Genomic DNA, 19159 nt, shown 5'->3' on the forward strand with positions numbered 1-19159 from the left:
GCTCCCAACTTGGAGGACCCTGGGCAAGATGCAGCTCCTCTGAGCCTTGGGTGCTTCATTTGTAAAATGGAACAGTCATCCCAGGCCTGTCCATTTCTCAGGATGGGCAAGCTGGTATGGGGCGGGCTCTGAACCAAGGAGGCCGGGATGGGGGAGGGTAAGAAAAGGAACAGATGCTGGGGTAAGATGGCTACCACCAAGATGGTCAACACCAAAATGGTCATTCTCTTGGGCTAGACCAGGACTGTCTCACTGAGCGTCTCCTGATAGGTAGCCTGGCCCAGACCATGACGGGAAAGATGGGGCCAAGAGAGGAAGGAAAAGAGGAGACGGGGAGGAGGGGAAGTAGGAGGAGTGATATATTGGGTGGGGAGGAGGGATAGAAAAAGCTAACAGAAGCAGAGGCACCCTGGACCCTGGATAGGGTTCTAGTCCCAGCTCTGCTTCTCACTCCTGTGTGACCTTAATCAACTACAGCCCCTCTCTGAGCCTCAGGTTCCCCATATGCCATCTCAGATTTTATGAGCTCCTTGGTTCCATCCTCCACTTGCCTTGTGAAGCCTGGGTCCATAGGTTCATTGTCAAGAACGCTTCCTTGAGACCCCCTCTCTTGCCTCCTTCTAAACTTCCTGCCTCTCCCCTCTGGGCCCAACAACCCTCAGCTTAAGGGTTGACCCCCTTATGTTTTGACTTACACTCTGTGACACATCACAAGGCAGAAACCTTAGTTAAATCACCTTTGGTCCCTCCTACCAAGCACTTGCACATAGTAGGTGCTCAACGAACATTCTGTTCATAATATGAAATGGTCAGATGGACAGAAGGATGGATGCCTAAAAGAATAGGCCTGCTTTGTCTGCTGTTTAAGCTCCTGGCCAAAACTCACCTCCTTCAAAAGCCTCTGGATGAATCCCCAGCCATAACCTTCTTCAACAATTCAACCAAAGGAAGTTACAACCCCAACTGCTGACCCTCTCCCCTGCCCATTCCCAAAGGCTTTCCAGGTGCTACCCTACATTAACTAGCAGATTCCAAGGAGCTTGGAGCCTGCCGCCTGCCCTTAATTACCCATGCTCCTGGGTGGTCATCCAATGAACACAGGAAGCTCTGTTGGTTGAAGTACCCTAGAGTTTTTCTGCCACAGAAAACCCTGCAGAAGTCCCCATGAGGATTCCTGCAGCTCATAGAATTCAGGGGTTGTAGGCGAAGTTCCCAGACAGATAGATGACTCTTCGTAGAAAACCCAGGTTCTAGCCCCAAATTGCCATCACTTCAAACTGCGCACTGTCCGCAACATACATATGTATACACCCAGCCAGGAGAGAAGCAGAACCTTACCTTGATGCTCCTCCAGTTTCCCCATGGTCTCGATCTGCTCCACCAGGTCATTTGAATTCCACTGGCTCATCCCAATGAGGATGGCGTTCTTCCCTTCAGCCACCTCTTCTGTGGAAAGAAGTAAAGATGGGCATGAGCCGGCAGGGCTGTGTAGAGGTAGCCCTAACAGGAGCTTATATCTCAGGGAGTATTTATTTCTTCCTTTGAGTTGAGGAAGATGTCAACTATTGAAGGTGTCTATAGTTACAGACAGGTGTAAGACATCCAGGAATTTTTCACTGCAAGAAGGCATTGTTGTTATACCCTACTGGGTCTCCACATGTTACAGCAAAAAAAAGTAACAAGGGAACAGTCATGAGAGAGGCTGAAAACTCATAGAAGGCTCCATTCCTAGCACTAAGAGTGGTATTTCTTGAAAGGCAAGTGTGTTTGGGAAGAAAAAGTAAAGCCTTACCACTAGGTAGCAGTTTTTCTTTGGATGAGTTACTTGGCTTCTCTGAGCCTCAGTTTTCCTATCAGTAAAATGGGACTAGCAATGTCTAATCAAAGAGTTGTTGTAAGGATTAAAGGAGAGATAATGAATATAAAGGTCTTGGTGCACAGGGGGTGCTTACAGATGGGAGACATTAAGGTTACTTCTTCACATGAGGAGTGAGTTGCCATCCTTGTTCGAGCAGATCAGGATGTGAGTGGTGCAGGAGCAGCTCTGGAGTAACTGAGAGAGCAGAAGACTTCTGCCTCTATGGAAGAAGTCTTAACGGAAGCCTTAATGCTTCCATTCTCTCTTTAGTCCTCCCCTCAACCCTGTCTCTATCCTTGCCCTTTCCCAGTCTGAGCTCAGAGGAATTGGTGAGGTCATATTCCCTAACACGCTGAACACAAGCCCCTGGGTCCCACACATCAATTACACACACCTGGTGCAGTCCCTCATCCAGGAAGGGACATTTCCTCAAGAACAAACCCACAGGAATGCCCCCTCTCTCTCTTTAAAGAGACAGGCCTTCCTGGTGAAGAGCTTTGTGCCTTTTCTCATAGAACAGACATTAAAGGGTCGTGAGGAGAATCCTTACACTCATCATAACCGAGAAGAAAGAGATAAGACCCATTTCACTGCCAAAGAACTTCACAGAGCAGATGGAACCAATATGGTGAATCTAAAGCTTGGGGATCTGTCCAGAGTTCTGAATCACTCAAGCTCAGTAATCCAGACCCCATTTCTGGCTGGGTCACCTCCTCCTGCCTTATTTGATTATTTTATGTGATCTATTTAACACCACTTATCAAATCCTTAGTACGCACTGAGGTTGTTATAAGTGTTTTACAAATACAAATTCATTTAATTTATACTAAACAATACTAAAAATGTACAATTATTATTATCTCCATTGTATAGACAAGGAGACTGAAGCATGGAATAGTTCAGTAACTTGCCAAAGGTCACTGGCTAGAGCTGGGATTTAAACCCAGATATACTATTTCAAAAGTCCTAAAACCCTGCCCTCCTGATGGCCTGCCTGCCCTGGACATCCTGTATTGGCTGCCCAAGCACCACACACAACCAGACAATTTCCTGAACCCGGTGTGTTCCATCTGGGCATGGTTTACACCTCTAGGCAGCATCATGCTCTGGGCAGAGCCCTGACTGGGTTCCCGTCCTGAGCTGCTACCTGTGAGCCTGTACCTTTACAGATGTCCCTCAACTGTTCCTATTTTCTTATTGCTTAAATGGGAATAACAGCTCTGGCTCCACAACTCTTTCTGGCAAACTTTCATGAGGACAACTGACGTAGTAAATGTGAAAAGGCTACACAAGCCAAAATGCTGTCAACAAATATCAGGTAGTATTATTCCTGGGGAAGCAGGATCAGCAGGGGGTTAAGAGCTCCATTCTGGTGTTAGATTGACTCTTTTCAATCCTGGATGCACCATCTGCTAGCTATCTGACCTTGGACAGTAACTTATGCTTTATGAGCCTCCATTTCCTCATCTATAAAATGACATCATAGTAATGCCCACGTCGTAGAATTGCTGTGAGGATTAAATCAGATAATGAGATAATGAAGGTAAAGCGGGCACAAGCATGACTAGCACACAGTAGGAGCACAGAGGTGGATAACAGCACGGGAGGAGGATGGTACCACCATTACCACCACCACCAGAGCATGTGGAGCTCTGCCCCAGTTCCAGTCACGCTGCTGCCTACCCCTATGTCATTCTGTCCCAGCTTCAGAGCGGGGTCGTCAGGGTCAGCCTGCAGCCCACCTTGAGTGCCTATGTCTCCTGGCTCAGTTACCCAAGCATGCAGTTTTCTGCTTGTTCATTTAACATTCATTCTACAACAGAGGGATTCCTGAGCAGCTGCTGTAGGCAGTGTGAGACACGACCTCCATCCTGTAGGAGTTCAGCTTTGTGAAAAAACACAATGGGAAACTGACACAGTCAGATGAGTGAGCTGGGGCTCCCGGTCCAGTGCTGGGTATACAGCAGGTGCTCACACGTCCTAGATCCTGGTTTTTCTATAATGCGTAATCCCTATCCCACGGTGTATGTGAGGCTATCAGAACCCCGAGAGGCTTCAGCATCTTTTCCCTCTTCCTTGTATCAGCATGACCCACCTCCATCTTTCCCTCTCGGCCTTCTGTCTGTCTCTCTAGGAGATGTATCTCCTCTCAGACTCTCCCCGTGTTCCCCCCTGCTTGAAGCCCATCCCTGACCCCCTCAGACCAGGTCCCTTCCCATTGATCTCTGTCCCTCTGGGTCCTGGGGTTTCTCTGTCTCAGGCTCTCTGCCGTGTCTGTCCCTCCCTCTGGGCCTCGATCACGATTACTCTTTGCTCTTGCTCTGTCTTTATCCCAGAACCTGTCTCTCTCCTCTCTCTGGGTGGATGTGTCTCTTTTTTTTTTTTTTTCTTGTGCGGTACGCAGGCCTCTCACTGCTGTGGCCTCTCCCGTTGCGGAGCACAGGCTCCAGACGCCCAGGCTCAGCGGCCATGGCTCACGGGCAGCTGCTCCACGGCATGTGGGATCTTCCCGGACCAGGGCACGAACCCGTGTCCCCTGCATCGGCAGGCGGACTCTCAACCACTGCGCCACCAGGGAAGCCCTGTGTCTCTTTCTTGACCTCTCTCCTTCTCTGGGTTTCTCTTTCTTTCTCTGGGTGCCTGCCCCTCAGGAGCTTTCCATCTCTGCAGGCCTTCTTGGCGTCTCTGATCTCTCTCTCTCCTGGGTCACTCTCTCTCTTTCAGCTCTCTTGGTGTGGCCCTCTTGGTGTCTGTGTGTGTGTGTGTGTGTGTGTGTGTGTGTGTGTGTGTGTGTATGTGTCCCTCTCTCCCATCCTCTCTGAGTCTCTCTTGCTCTCTCTCCCTCTCTGCCTTCTCGTATTTTCCCTGGCTTCCCTGCACTCTCTGCTGCTCCCCCCACCGCCACCCCAGGCTTCAGCCTGCCTGTCTCTCCAGCTGCTCCCCGGCCCCCCACCTCACAGACGAGATTTCTCTCCCTCTCTGGGCCACTCCTCTGCCCCTGCGCTCAGTACTCAGCCTTAGATCTTCACTCTGGCAACAATGGGCTTGTCCCGAGAAACACACACACAGCAAGAAACACACACACAAACACACACACACACACACACACACACACACACGGAAGCAGCAGCCGAGAAAGCTCCTTTTGGAGTCACTCAGGAGAACCAGGGAGACGCGTGCCTCAGCTCTGAGCCTCTGCTCTGTTTCCCCTCATTATAGTACGAGACTCCCAGTGGAGGCCAAAGGCCGCCAAGGGCTTATCTGAATAAATGTCCTGGTTATTGACTTTGCTTTTCGACTTCTGGTGACTGTTCCCTATGTGCCAATGCTCAACCCCGGTGACCCCTGGTGCAGGCAGAGTTTTTGCATCCACTTCGACCCCCCTGAGCCCCAGTCCCTGCCCATTCTAGGTGCCAGGCTCAGCCTCACCCACCAGTACCACGCCCCTGGCCTTGACCTCAGACTGACTCCAACCCGGAACAAAACCTGGATACAGCGAAAGCCTTTCTTCCTACCCTGGGGCCTCTGTGTCTGCTGGACTCACAGGACTTCAAAGCGGGGAACCTCCTTGTCCCATGCTAGGCAGGCTTCACCTGCAGCTCATGGAGCCCAGGGCTCGGTCACCTTCGGCCATCAGCCGGTCCAGGTCCCTCCATCACTCCTTGCCTGAGGCCGACAGGCCAGTCTCTCCACGGACCAGATATGCGCTGCTCTGGGGCTTCAGGGACACAAGATTGCTAACCTCCCTGACTGGGGACCGCTTGTCCCATGCCCCACCTACGGCCATACCACCACCCTCTCTTCATCACAAGGGGGACCCCACCCAGCCCATTCCCAGAAGCCTTTGGGGCAGCTCCTTGGCATTTGCTTCTCCACGTCCCATCCTCTAATAAGAGGGAGGGTCAGGGGTCAGCGACACACCTGTGCTTTGCTTCTCTGAGGGCTCCTTTGCCCAGCTTTCCAAAGCGACTCCAGCCACGAGACAAACCCTGCACCCCGGCTGTGCTCCAGAGGGGGGACCCGGGGTCCAGAGGCTCAAGACTCGCCTGAGGTCAGACAGTAGCCAGTCACTGCCCCAACCCTGAGGAAAACCTGGCTGCTCTGACCCCAGATGACCTGCGCCACTTCCCTCTACTCTCAGAGATCCTGAGTCTCTGGTGTCCTGGTGCAGGAGCAGGGGTACACAGGGCCACTCCAGAGCCTGGGCAGGAAGCACATCCAGAGGCTACTGGGCCGGGTCTGCCCTCCCGCACAGCGCCGAGCAGGCGCCCCCTTGCTCACTCGGGCCACACCAGCCTTCCTATTCACTCCTCCGGTAAAAGCTTCGCACTGGCTGTTCCCACTGTCCAGAATACTATTCCCCCAGATCCTCACCTGGCTCATTTCTTGTTATTCAGCTCTCAGGTCAAGGCCACATCCGCTGGGGGCCTCCAACTTGCCCAGCCACTCTATCACAGTTCCTTATGTTATACTGGTGGGGGGGGGGAGTGCCTCCATTTTTTTTTAAACGGCATTACTAAAGCTATAACTGACATTCAATAAACTACACATATTTAAAATGTACAATTTGGGAATTCCCTGGCGGTCCAGTGGTTGGACTCGGTGCTCTCACTGCTGAGGGCCCGGGTTCAATCCCTGGTCACAGAACTGAGATCCTGCAAGCTGCGCAGTGCAGCCAAAAAAAAAAAAAAGTACAATTTGATAAGTTTTGACATATGTGCACACCCAGGAAGCCATCACCCTAATCAAGAGAGTGGACATATAACCATCCCACCCAGAAGTTTTCTCCTGGCCCTTTTGATCCCTCCTCCCCACCCCCAGGCAACCACTGATCTGCTCCTGTTGCCATAGACTCGTTTGCATTTTCTAGAGTTTTCTATAAATGGAATCATCATATGCACTCTTTCTCAGTCTGACTCTTTTTCACTCAGCACAGTTATTTTGAGATTCATCTGTATTGTTGTGTGTTTCAGTTCATTCCTTCTTGTTGCCAAGTGGTATTTCATGAATACTGAATACATGAATGTACCGCAATTTGTTGATTCATTTACCCATTGATGTACATTTGGGTTGTTTTCACTTTGGGGCGATCATAAATACAGCTGCTATGAACATTCAGGTCCATGTCTTTAGGTGGACATATGTTTGCTTACTTCTTGTGTACATACCTAGGAGTGGAAAGGTAGTTAACTATGATTAAATTTTTAAGAAGCTGCAATCTGTTCCAAAATGGCTGTCCCATCGTACGTTCCCACCAAGCAGACTTTAAAAGTCCCAATTCCTCCACATCCTGGTCAGTTGTCTTAATTAGTCATTCTAATAAGTATGAGGCAGTGTCTCATTGTGGTTTCGGTTTACCTTTTCCTAATAACTAATGATGTTGAGCATATTTTCATTTTTCACCTTTCATTTTTCATTTATCTACCTTCTTTGGTGAGGTGTCTGTTCCTCTGCATTATTTTATTTATGGAAACTATCAATAGAGCTCACTTGCTTGTACGTTGTCTTCCCACCCATCACCACTAAACTGTAAGCTCCATGGGGGCCACGACAGTGTCCACTTGCCCTGCATCCCCTACACCTGGAATAGGGGGATGGACAGATGCTCAATAAATACTTGAGAGAGTAAATAAATGACTCTGAATTCTAGCCCCTGCTCTGCCTGACCCTTTGTGTGACCCTGAACAAGTTTCCCAGTTCTTTGGCCTCAGTTTTCCAGCCTGTAAAATGAGGTCAGGGTGCTGAACTCAAAGACCTTAAGGGCCCCCTAGCTCTGACATGGGTTTGAGGCATGTCCCCTCTTGGCCACCATGGGTTTCCCTCGCTCTGCACTCCAACCTTGCTAGACTGTGGCTCCCCAGATACCCTTTGACTGTATTGACAGGATGGGGAGTGGTGCTTCTTCTGGGTCTGGGAGCCTGGACCCCATCACCCATCCTGCAGCATCCAATCACGGGTACCAGCCGCCTTGAGGCCCCATGCCTGCTGTCACAGCCCAGGGAGCTGGCATCCTGCCCAGGGGATTGTTATGGTCCCGGATAGCTCCATACTCCTACCTGACTTCCCCCCAGTCCCTCCCAGGCCTTACATACACAACCAGAGCCGCCCCCAGAGCCTAAGAGTCTTCCTCTGCTACTAGACCATGAGCCATGAAGGTCTCTTGTCCCACCAGGTTAACCCTAGTGCTGGACAAGTGGGATGGAGCTTAAGGAAGAAAGGGAGGGAGGAGGGCCCCATTTTCAGTAATAAGTCGAAGAAAAAGGCCTGACCTGGACACTAAGCTCCTGGGCTCCAGCCCCTCTGCCCCCACCTTGCTGTGTGATCTTGAGAGGTCCCTTCCATGCTCTGGCCTCTGTTCCTGACAATGTGGCTCTACCATGACTGGAGGTGGAACTGCAGAGGCAGCAGGTTGCAGGTGGGGACAGAGACCACACCCAGGCCAGGGTCAGGGCTCAGTCTGGGCTGGAGAACAGAGGCAGGGAGGTGCCCCTTCAGAGCATGCCCAGAAAGCCGGACACTCATGGCCTGGCCCCAGATGCTGAGAAAGCTCTTGGGAGCAGAGAAGGAGGATGGCTTTACCTCTTTCTGCCCTGAGTGGAGGAAATATGCAAAAGCCTTGTCCAGGGAGACCACAGGGAACAGACAAGAGGTGAGGAGTTGGCAATGCAGAACCAAAGAGGTTCCAGCAGCCTGTGGGTGGATCTTGGGGCTGAGAGCTACAGATGCTCTGGGAGAGGTGACATAGGAAAGGTTCAGAGACACGAGGTTCAGAGGTCTGGTAGGAAGTGCTGAGAGGTGGAAGACAGGGAAAGAGATGGGAGAGTGTGGGATCCTGGGATAGTGGAGAGAAGGAGAGACGGAGGTGAGGGGAGCGGGGAGGAGATGAGACAAAGGAATAGAAGAGAAGGTGGGGCCACCCATAAGAGAGGAGTGAGAGGTGAAGCCAGTTTGGGAACTGCAGACAGAGCAGTGAGATCATGGGGGCAGAGGACGGAATGCCGAGGGTCCGCAGGGAGGGAAGGAGGATGGATCCACAGCTGCTCAGAAGGAAAGCAGGTGCATAGGGCCCACAGGGATGGAGACGGAGCTGACCGGCGCCACCCGCAGACGCCTCCCGCAGGAAGCCATCATCGTCATCTGGGACTGCAGAGCCCTGATGAACTGCAAAAATATTTTAAATGAAAGTGTTCTAAGCATGAAAATATTGAAGCCGTTGTTGTCACACTTTGGGTGAGTTGCTATGGAGAAAGTCAGCCCCGGCTGCCACTCCAATCAGACGCCAGTGGGAGACAGGAAAGAAGGCCCAAATGGGCTGGTTTGGGGTTAGCATCAGGGAGGGGGTACTCCATCCAGAGTCAAGAATGGGGGAGGCTCAGGCTGGGGCAGCATCCCACTGCCCGCCCCACCGTGCCTCCCCGAAAATCACCTGAACTGGATACAGTCTCCATCTCTGGAGGCACAGAGCTGATAGAGAAACTGAGGCCCAGAGAAAGTGAAAGACTTGCCCAAGATCACAGAACGAGTCAATGGCACGGCTGAGACCATGTCCCAAGTGTCCTGCTCTGGGTCCTGGGGTCTTGCCAGCGCATGCTCTGTTTCTCTTTCAAGACCCCATTCAGCCAGTACTTCAAAGCTGGCCCCATCCCAGGAGTAAGTCAATCCCCCAAATATGGTGACTTCCCAGAGTGGAGCTGAGCCAGCCAAGTGAGACTTGGGGACCCTCCTAGCCTGGAGACCCTCCTAGGCTTGTGCGTCTCACCCAACCCCGCATGGCCCAGGCCAGCATGACTGTGAGGGTCCTCTCTCCTGAAGTCCAGACAGACTCTGCCTTCCACTGGTCCCCACACCTGCCCTGCACGTCCTCATCTCTGAGACCGTGCTCTCTGCCTGAAATGCCCACCCCATCTGGTGCCCTCTTCTCCAATCCTTGTAATGTTTCTTGTTTTCCCATCCTCACTTAGATAGCGCCCCTTGCTATGTCCGGCAGGCAGGCCATGCACCCAGCACTGAAATGCAGAGCTGATGTCCTCCCCTCTCTCGTCTCTCCCCTGAACATCTGCAATAATCTTTCTAACTCGTCCACATCTCCACTCCAGATCCCCCTCCCATCTGGGGGCTGATCTTGAGAGTCACCTACTAGGTCACTTGCAGCCTCATCTCTCCTTTCCCCCTGCCGCGTGGGCCTCCAGTTCCTGGAAAGCCCCGTCTTTCCTGCTTCAGCACCATCATCCCTGCTGCATCTTCTGCCTAAGGCTCTTTCCTCCCACTCTTCTTCTAGCCAGCTCCTACCCTCAGTGCTGCAGAGAGGATATTAAGGACTTCCCCAGCCTAAATCAGGTACCCCCATCATCTCTCTTTCTATTAACACTTGGTGCTTTTTACTCAGGGGTGTTAGTTCCCATTTGTGACTGTATTTTCCTTTATGTAATTGTTTGATGTTTGCCTCTCCCACTAGACTATCAGCTTGATGAGGGCAGTGGCCACGCCCATCCGTTTACTGCAGTATGGTAAGCGCCTGAAATATTGTAGGGACTCAGCAAATATCTCAAAGAGTGAATGACGGGACGCTGAGCCCCAGCCCTGAGGGGACTCGCAGATTGGGTAATAATGAAGCACGGAATTGCAGTGTCTGAGTGGGGAGAGATACTAACTCCCAACAGGGATCCCCTTCTTGGAGCTTCTAAAAAGGTCACCCAGACAATGATGGGACGATGAGATTCACTCACCTCTGGCATCAAAGAATTCATCATCGGAGCTCTCCACTGAGTCGCTGAGGACATTTCGAAGGTGCCAGGGGGCACCACCGCCCGGAGGAGGGCCACCTGCCGAAGGAAACACACCTGTTAGCCAAGCTTGAGGCCGTGTCCTGGCATGAAGGAGGTAAACCCAGACTGCCCCTGGACCAAGGTTTAGTCAGCATCCTGCAGGTCCCTGCCCTCCTGACTTCAAGTGCACAGGATCTCGCAGAGCCCTCCCACCGCTATGCTTTCATTTAAGACCCCAATTCCTTTCTGAGACGGCTCAGTGGGGCAGGAACGAGGGTGCCCATTTTGAACACACCAAAACCGAGACCGGAGGTAGTTAAGAGATGTTGCCAAGGTGACACGGTGTATCAGGAAGCATCAGGTAAGTTTTGCTGGGTTAATAAATGATCTTAAAACAATAACGGGCTCCTTCGGTGTCCGGGCTTGTGGACCCCTGCGGCCGTCGCCCGGCTGGCGCCAGGTCGGCTCAGCGGAGGGAGGGCCTGGGCTGTGGGTAGGCGGGAGGGAGGTTGCCTTTCCCTGTCTCCCCCCGGGCCGCCTGAGGCGGGAGGAAGCAGTGGCAAGAAAAAAAAAGGGCTTCCCTGGTGGCGCAGTGGTGGAGAGTCCGCCTGCCGATGCAGGGGACACGGGTTCGTGCCCCGGTCCGGGAGGATCCCACATGCTGCGGAGCGGCTGGGCCCGTGAGCCATGGCCGCTGGGCCTGCACGTCCGGAGCCTGTGCTCCGCGACGGGAGAGGCCACAACAGTGAGAGGCCCGCGTACCGCAAAAAAATAAAAAATAAAAAAAATAACGGTTCATTCCTCACTCACACACAGGTAGGAAGGGGTCTCTGGCCACGGCGGTCACTCAAAGACGCCACCTTATGATGCCAGCATCTCGAATCGAGACTTCAAGTTTTGCAGAAGCAGGGGAGGAGAGCACAGAAAGGCACGCCCAGTCGTAAAGGAGTCTTCCCACACATGACACACTTCTGCTCATGTCATTGGCCAAAGCAAGTCACATGACCAATCCCAGCTTTAAGAGGGCGGAGGAGAGGCGAAGCAGACACCCTGAAGGGCACTAGTGATTTTGTTGCACATGTGTGCAGGCCAGGGAAGGACTGCAGCCTCCCCTGGGGAAAAAGCCCCACACTAAGAAAAGGGAGACCTGAACTTGAGTTCCACCCCGTCTCTGCCACTTGCAACCTCTGCGGCCATTTCCTCTCCATACCACAGCCTCAGTTTCCCCTTCTACAAAGTACCGGCAACAATCAATCCCGAGCTCAAAGGATCAGAAATAATGCATGCTCAGCGCCTCTATCTCGGAGGGCGCTCAGTGATGGTGACTGCTATTATTATTAATATCTGCAGAGGCCAGGACATGGGGCTGAGAGAATCTCCAGAGCAGGCAGGAGCAAGTGCACATAGAGAACGTGGCCCCTTGCCCTGAACTCAGCCTCAACCCACCTCCTACACCACGACCGGAGGGAGGAAGGCCAGAGGCAGAGCTGGGTCCGAAGCCTCCTCCCCTGCTCCCCCATTCTCAGAGCCCCCTTTACTTGGCACTTTGGGACTCTCATGGAACCAGCTGGTGCCCGGCACATCCAGGAACCCCTCCACCTGCTCCCTGGACACGTGAGCTACTGGAGATGGCAGATGAATTCCAATCTAATTGTAAACATTAAAACCATAAAAGTGTTAGAAGAGGGCTTCCCTGGTGGCGCAGTGGTTGAGAGTCCGCCTGCCGATGCAGGGGACACGGGTTTGTGCCCCGGTCCGGGAGGATCCCACGTGCCGCAGAGCGGCTGGGCCCGTGAGCCACGGCCGCTGAGCCTGCGCATCCGGAGCCTGTGCTCCGCAACGGGAGAGGCCACAACAGTGACAGGCCCGCGTACCGCAAAAATAATAATAATAAAAAATAATAATAAAGTGTTAGAAGAAAATTGACCTGGTAATTTTCCTGAGGAAATAATCAGAGAAGTATACAAAGATGGCACTATATAGTTGATCATCTTGGTGTTCTGGTAATACCAATAAACTGGAAGAAATCCCAGTGTCCATCCACAGAGGACCAGACATACATTCATACACAGTCATCAGGGGAATTCTTTGCAACTGGTAGGAAAATCAAGTAGCTCCTTGTGTATTGACATGGAAAGATGCCCACGGAGTATGGGTAGAAGAAAAAAAATGCACATTGGTCCCAGAACCGTAGGTATATTTTGACCCCATTTTTGAAAAATATACTTATACCTGCACACTGAGGGTATGTACAGCATGTTAGTTAAGAACTCAGGGTCTGAGGTTGGAAGAGGCCTAGATTCAGGCTCAGGCCCTTGCCTCTTAGAAGCTGCGTGATGTCAAGTGAGTCCCTTCACCTCTCTGTGCCTCATTTTCCTCTGCTATAAAGTGAGGAAAGCTCATACCTGCCCCATGAGCTTATTGTAAAGATGAAATAAAATACATTGAGGTGCTTAGCACAGGGCCTAGCATACAGCAAGTGCTTATAACAGTAATTATTATATAAATATACTTACACAAGCATTAAAATGTCTGGAAGGACAGGCACCAAAACATCAACAGAGATGATCTCTACAGAGTAGAATTTGATAAGAAGCAGAGAAAACTCAATTTTTACCCTGCACATATAATTCCATATGACTATTAATTTTATAAATTCATCTTATTGGTTCTAAGACGTACATTTTTTTCACACTTCAACATCTTTAAAATTGGGGTGTGTCTTACCTGATGGCATGTCCTCATTTAGTTGGCATTGTTTATTCTTTCCTGGGGTATAGAAAATAATGACGCATCTTACAACTGACTGCATCTTAATTCAATGGAAAACAGTAAAATCGCCATGCACACAAGGTACGTCTTCCTCCGTACGGCCCTGGTCATCCAGTACATGTGGGTTCTTGCATCAGCAACGCCCCTAACTCAGTTTCCCCGTCTGTGCAATGAGGAATCTGACAGAGACTTTCCCCTGAAACTTTTCAACTCCGACTGATGTTTGAGGAGCCAGTCTGGCACATAGTAGATGTGAATGAACCAGTGAGGGGTGGGCATTCCCCCAGCCATGGCTAGAATGCCCATCACGATGCAGTCCTCAGAAAATCGGCTGCAGCCTCAGCTCCCCACACCCAGTCACCCTGCAGGATGCTGGCACTGTTCCCTGCCCTGAGCTCAGATCTCAGAACGTAAACTGTTCCTGAAGGGAGAGGCCAGCACAGGTCAGCCCAGGGACACAGCCCTCCTGCCTGTCCCTCCTGCCCCACCCACCACAAACTCCCAAACACACACCCAGCTTGAGCTCCATGGCTTGGAGCCAGGCCAAAAGCACTTTCTGAAACACAGAAAAGGCAGAGGCCACAGGGAACACTGACCTGGGAGTCACTTCTAGGTGTAAAGCTGGGTCTGCCATACACTCCCTGTGGGGACCCTCTAAGCTCTTGATTCTCACCCAACAGTGTGGATGGCATGACAGGCTGATCAGCAATTTCCTGCCCGTGACCCCTGGATTTATTGCAAGGGCGTTTGAGAATCCAGATTCACCATAACTGAGTATTTCTAACGTGGATATGGGACCGTCTCCCAAATATATGTGGGGGAAGTTCTAGTTAGTGCAACAAGACAAGAAAAAGAAATAAAAGGTACACATGTTGGAAGAGAAAAAACAAAACTGCTTTTACTCTCAGATGGCATGCTTGTCTATCTAGAAAACAAAAACTCTGCAAAAACTACAAAAAAAGAACCTACTGGAACTAATAAGTGAGTATAGCAAGATTGCAGGATACAAGATCAAAATACAAAAGTCAGTTGCAATCCTGTATGTCAGCAATGAACTGGAATTTGAAATCTGAAAAACAATACCATTTACAATAGTATCAAAATAAAATAAAGAAGTGCTTAGGTATAAATCAAATGTATGTGAAGATTTCTGTGATTCAAAAAATACAATCACTTAAAATTCTTCTCGATTTTACACTAATTTTATATGTTTTCTCATATAAACCTATCCCTTTTATAGATGCTAAAGGTATAAAAACTATCAGACATCCTATATTAATGTGCAAATATCCCTTGCTGTCCAAATCTATTCCGTTACTAAGAAAGCAAGAATCTGGATAGTCAGGACAGTCATATCAGCCTCATCTACTTGGCTCCTGAGTTTTGGATGGTGAGCAGCAAGGGTTTAAGTAGCGATGGGTTTGTCTGAAGCTGTATCTGAGTCGATTTGGGTCCTGAGTTTGACTAGTGAGGGTTCAGCAAGAAGGTCCTGGTTATGGTGGGTCTCATACCTGTGCAGTATATACTCCACCTGAGAATGAAGAAGGGCAAGGATATTCCTGCCAACCTCTCCCTCCTAAATAGAGTGTGTGCTGGAGCCTGAGGAAAAGAGGAGAGCTCTGGAAGTTGTCCCTCCCTCACTCCCACCACCACATCCATCCTTGCAGGCCACCATCATCTTAGGTCACCGCAACACCCATAACATGTGTGATGGGCTGGCCTTGGGGAGAACCCGCCAGGAGGGAAGGCTGCAGGGAGGCCAGTTCAGCTCCATTTGAGGGAGATGTTCTCCCAGCTAGAGGTGGGCAGAGAGGGAAAGGGCTTCTGGGTGTCAAAGGGAGCTGTCCATCCTGCAGGGCACTGTGTGAGATGCCAGGGACACTGAGGTGAATAAGAGGGACAGGGCGGGGCCCTGCCATGGGGCCCTCCCAGCCCTTACACCCTGCGGGGTGTGGGTGATGGTGGCAGTGGGCAGGGAAAGCAGACCTGGAACAAGGAAGCAGCAAAGATCATTTCAGCAGTAGAAAGTGCCGGGAAGAAAGTAAAACGGTCCCTTCCTACCTCCAACATGTCCTCCTTCCTTGAGTGTCTCCTACAGTGTCATTACAGCCTAGAGAATAGACAGGCATGAATGCGTGGATCTGTACATCCACCGAGGGATGATGACAAGGGCGATCGGCCCCGTCATCAAAAGAACCCTGTCACCTGTTCGAGTTATAAACGCTGAACCAGCGCTGTTTCTCCTTCCACATGAACCCTTCACCTGATTGTGGACTCTCCTTTGTGGCTGAAATCTACAGTTGATTTTCTCTTCAAAGGCATCTTTTATCTGGTTTACTTTTAGCTTCTTTGTTTTCAAAATGCATACCTGCACTGGTTTTTAAAAACACACTATAAGTTTGTTTAAACCTGCTACAGTTCCTCCCTCCTTGCAAACAACCTCTGGAAAGTTAGGTGTGTGGAGGGACCTCAGTTATCTACCCTGGTGTAAAAAAGAACCTATATTGGGGGCTTCCCTGGTGGCGCAGTGGTTGAGAGTCCGCCTGCCGATGCAGGGGACACGGGTTCGTGTCCCGGTCCGGGAAGATCCCACATGCCGCGGAGCGGCTGGGCTCGTGAGCCATGGCCGCTGAGCCTGCGCATCCGGAGCCTGTGCTCCGCAACGGGGGAGGCCACAGCGGTGAGAGGCCCACGTACGACAAAAAAAAAAAAAAAAAAAAAGATAAAAAGAACCTATAAGAACGGATCGTGTTAAGAAGCAGCCGTCACCTGGCTTCTGGGTGGAAGATGTTCCCTTCATCTCTTCCTTCAGGGTGCAGGCTTTTTAGTGAACGGCAAAGATCATACTTCAAAAAAGGAAAACAGTGATAGACAGAGTATCTTGGGAGGGGTGTGAGGGGAAGACTTTTCTGAAAAGGTGTGAGATCAGTGGAGACTTGAATGATGAGAAAGAGCCAGACATGCTAAGCGTGAGTGTGTACGTCTGTATGTGTATGCATGCTCCTGGCACACATGCGTGGGATGGACAGGCAGAGGAGGAGGATGAGAGCCTGTGATGAGAGCTGGAACAAGTGACGGAGGGGGAGACAGGTGTAAGGGGAGGTGAGAGAGGAAATGAAGCCAGACCAGGTAAGATTAGGGTTAAGCTTAGGGTTAGGATAAGGTAGGGGGTTGCTTGCTTGTTGTGGATGGGAGCTCAGAACAGGTGGATTTTAAGGTTCCAACCTCCACCCAGCATCTATCACCTGCACGCTTCAGACAGAGGGAAACACAGATGCCCAAGAGGGTCAGGAAGTCTCCCAAGAGATAGGGGGCACAGGTCAGGCTGCTAAAGGCCACACGTGATCTTGAGGGTCAGAGAAGGTGGGTGCCATGATCCCAGAACAGCGAGGGCGAAGGCCCAGAAGCACAATCTCTTCGAGGTGGGTCCCTGCCCTTCCCCTCTCTGCATTTTCTGTGTCCAGTACAGGGTCCCAGGTGAAAGAGGGCCAAGGGGTGTTTGGCAAACAAGCGAATGAACACAAATGATCTGCAAGCTGCTTCACAGGTATTATCTAAAGTAATCCTAACCAAGCCTCGTGGAGTGGGTGTCATGAATCCCCATCTTACAGCTCAGGAAATAAAAGTTCAGAGGTGTGGAGTCATTCGATTGAGGTCATAAAGCTAATAAGTGATGGAAGCAAGATTTGAAGCCAGGTCCACATGACTCCAGGGTCCGTGCTCAGGACCACCATGCTGGGTGCTCTGTGGCAGAGCTCAGGGCACGGGGCCCAGGTCTCCTCTCCTCTTCCCTTCCCAGGCTGCAGAGTCCCTTCCGCAACCCCAAGGCTCAGCCTACTTCTTCCAGCAGACTCCTGTCCCACCTTCTCTACCACACTTATTCAAAACTCTACATCAGGGGACTTCCCTGGGGGTCAAGTGGTTAAGACTCCACACTTCCAATGCAGGGGGTGTGGGTTCGATCCCTGGTCGGGGAGCTAAGATCCCGCATGCCTCGAGGCATGGCCAAATTTTAAAAAAACCTCTAAATCAGGATAAAAGAGAAAGGGGAATATCTCAATCCTTCCTAGCAATCCAGAGAGAAACAAACAATCCTTCACACCCCACGATGCGCTGGTCCCCCAGCAAAGCTCGGGGTAAGGTGGGGGGCCTGCAGTGGGAGGGGCTGCTAGGAGCCAACCCCGCCCTCTCTCCTGGCGCATCTACCCACCACCATCAGGTCCAGTGCAGTCTCCTCGACCTTGTCTCAGGCCTGGGTCTCCCCACCGTGGGTGCAGCCAGAGGTCACCCACTTCCCCACCTTGGCCCTGGCTCCCAGGGACGCAGGAACAGGCAGATGGACAGATGGACAGGAGCCAGCAGTGGGTACTCTGCCCAGTACCGGGGACCCCAGGGCAGCCCCGGCCTGAGGGTCAGCCCCACTAGAAGGGAGTCACTGCCCTGCTCTCAGGAGCCCAGTCTGAGGGGAAAGACATTTCACAGTAAGGAAAGCCCTGGTACAGTAAAGTGAGGGAGGCGGGTATTGGCCGACTCTTCCTGGGCCAGACCTTGGGCCAGGTGGTGCCCAGGAGGAAGGAGTTGGGGACAGAACTGAATGGGCTCAATCTCAGCTCCTGGGTGCCAGCCTCGGGGCCCAGCCCTGCACAGCCCCTGCACAGGGCACAGGACAAAGGAGGGGTGGGCAGCCTAGCCTCTGGGCTAAATGCCACCCCTACCTCGTCTCAGAGGTGTGGACAGGACCTCCCAGAGGCAGACACCCTGCAGGCTGAAGGGCCCAGAGGCCTTCCTGGGGGAGGAGGCCCAATCTGAGCTTTAAAGGAAGGGTGGGCAGGATTGGCCAGGCTGGGGCAGGGTGGGAGGGAGTAGAGACATGGGTCAAAGCCATCGGGCCATTTCCAAGAGACGCTGGATCCAGAACCTTCTCCTCAAGAGTAAGAAGTCTGGCTCATCAGATCAAGGGAGGGGACATATGCGTCTGCTGTGACAGCCACGGCCCTGTGGGTGTTCAAGTAACACCTACCAATTTCCAGACCTCCAGGGAGTCACAAGCACCTCTGAGCTGGCCAAGGTGGGCTGCCTGGCACTGAGCCTGCTGCCCATGAGTGTGGCCGCAGCTTCGGTGCCCAGTCCTGCCTGAGGCCACATCTGAAACCACGGCCTGGCAGGCCTGCTGGATTCCAGCAATCTGTGCCTCGGAAGAGGACGGGGCCAAGGGGAAGAAAAGAGCTCGGCTGTGGGCTCATTCAGGCAGGTTCCTCGTCTCCAGTCTGTCTGTGTCTCCTCTGTCTCTCTCTCTCTCACATACACACACACAGGCACGAGGATGGCAGTTTCTACAAGCACAAGCATCTGGGTCTAACTGCTGACAATCAATGCTGCGGAAACCATCAGGCTGCCAGACATCCCGTGGGCAGTGGGAGCCCCATGGACACGTAGAGTCCAGAGCCCAAACGTGGCCCACACAGCCCCCCCCACACACACACTTAGAATCACACTTCACAGTTCTGGCCTGGGGTCCCAGGGGTCCATCCACTTGCTGGATGCAGGGTGAGAGATGCAGAGTCTGAGTGAGGCTCCTACTGGCAGGCTGGGGGGACTCTGAAGGCCCCCCTCCTCTCTGCCCCTCCTCCCGTAGCCCTGCCTTCCTCCTCTCACTGTCAACTCTGCCACTTCTCAACTGGTGATCTTAATAAATGTCACTACACCACTCTGTGCTTCAGTCTCCTCCTCTGTAAAATGGGGGTAATAATAGTCCTTCCCTAGG

The 19159-nt window shown here is 51.8% G+C and overlaps 1 protein-coding gene across 1 annotated transcript in view; it reads right to left on the reverse strand.

Moving 5' to 3' along the window:
• Nucleotides 1-19159, reverse strand: part of PITPNM3 (PITPNM family member 3) — a gene marked incomplete at its 3' end in the record, with an annotated part of 85586 nt that overhangs the window by 57149 nt on the left and 9278 nt on the right. The window contains exons 2-3 of the mRNA XM_082604066.1: nt 10585-10680; nt 1339-1446 (exon numbers count right to left, since the gene is read on the reverse strand). Of these exons, the coding sequence (XP_082460192.1) occupies nt 1339-1446; nt 10585-10680 (204 nt within the window). The remainder of the gene's footprint in view (nt 1-1338; nt 1447-10584; nt 10681-19159) is intronic.

This window comes from Mesoplodon mirus (genome assembly GCF_964341445.2).
Source record: "Mesoplodon mirus genome assembly, chromosome: 18".
Lineage (NCBI taxonomy): Eukaryota > Metazoa > Chordata > Mammalia > Artiodactyla > Ziphiidae > Mesoplodon > Mesoplodon mirus.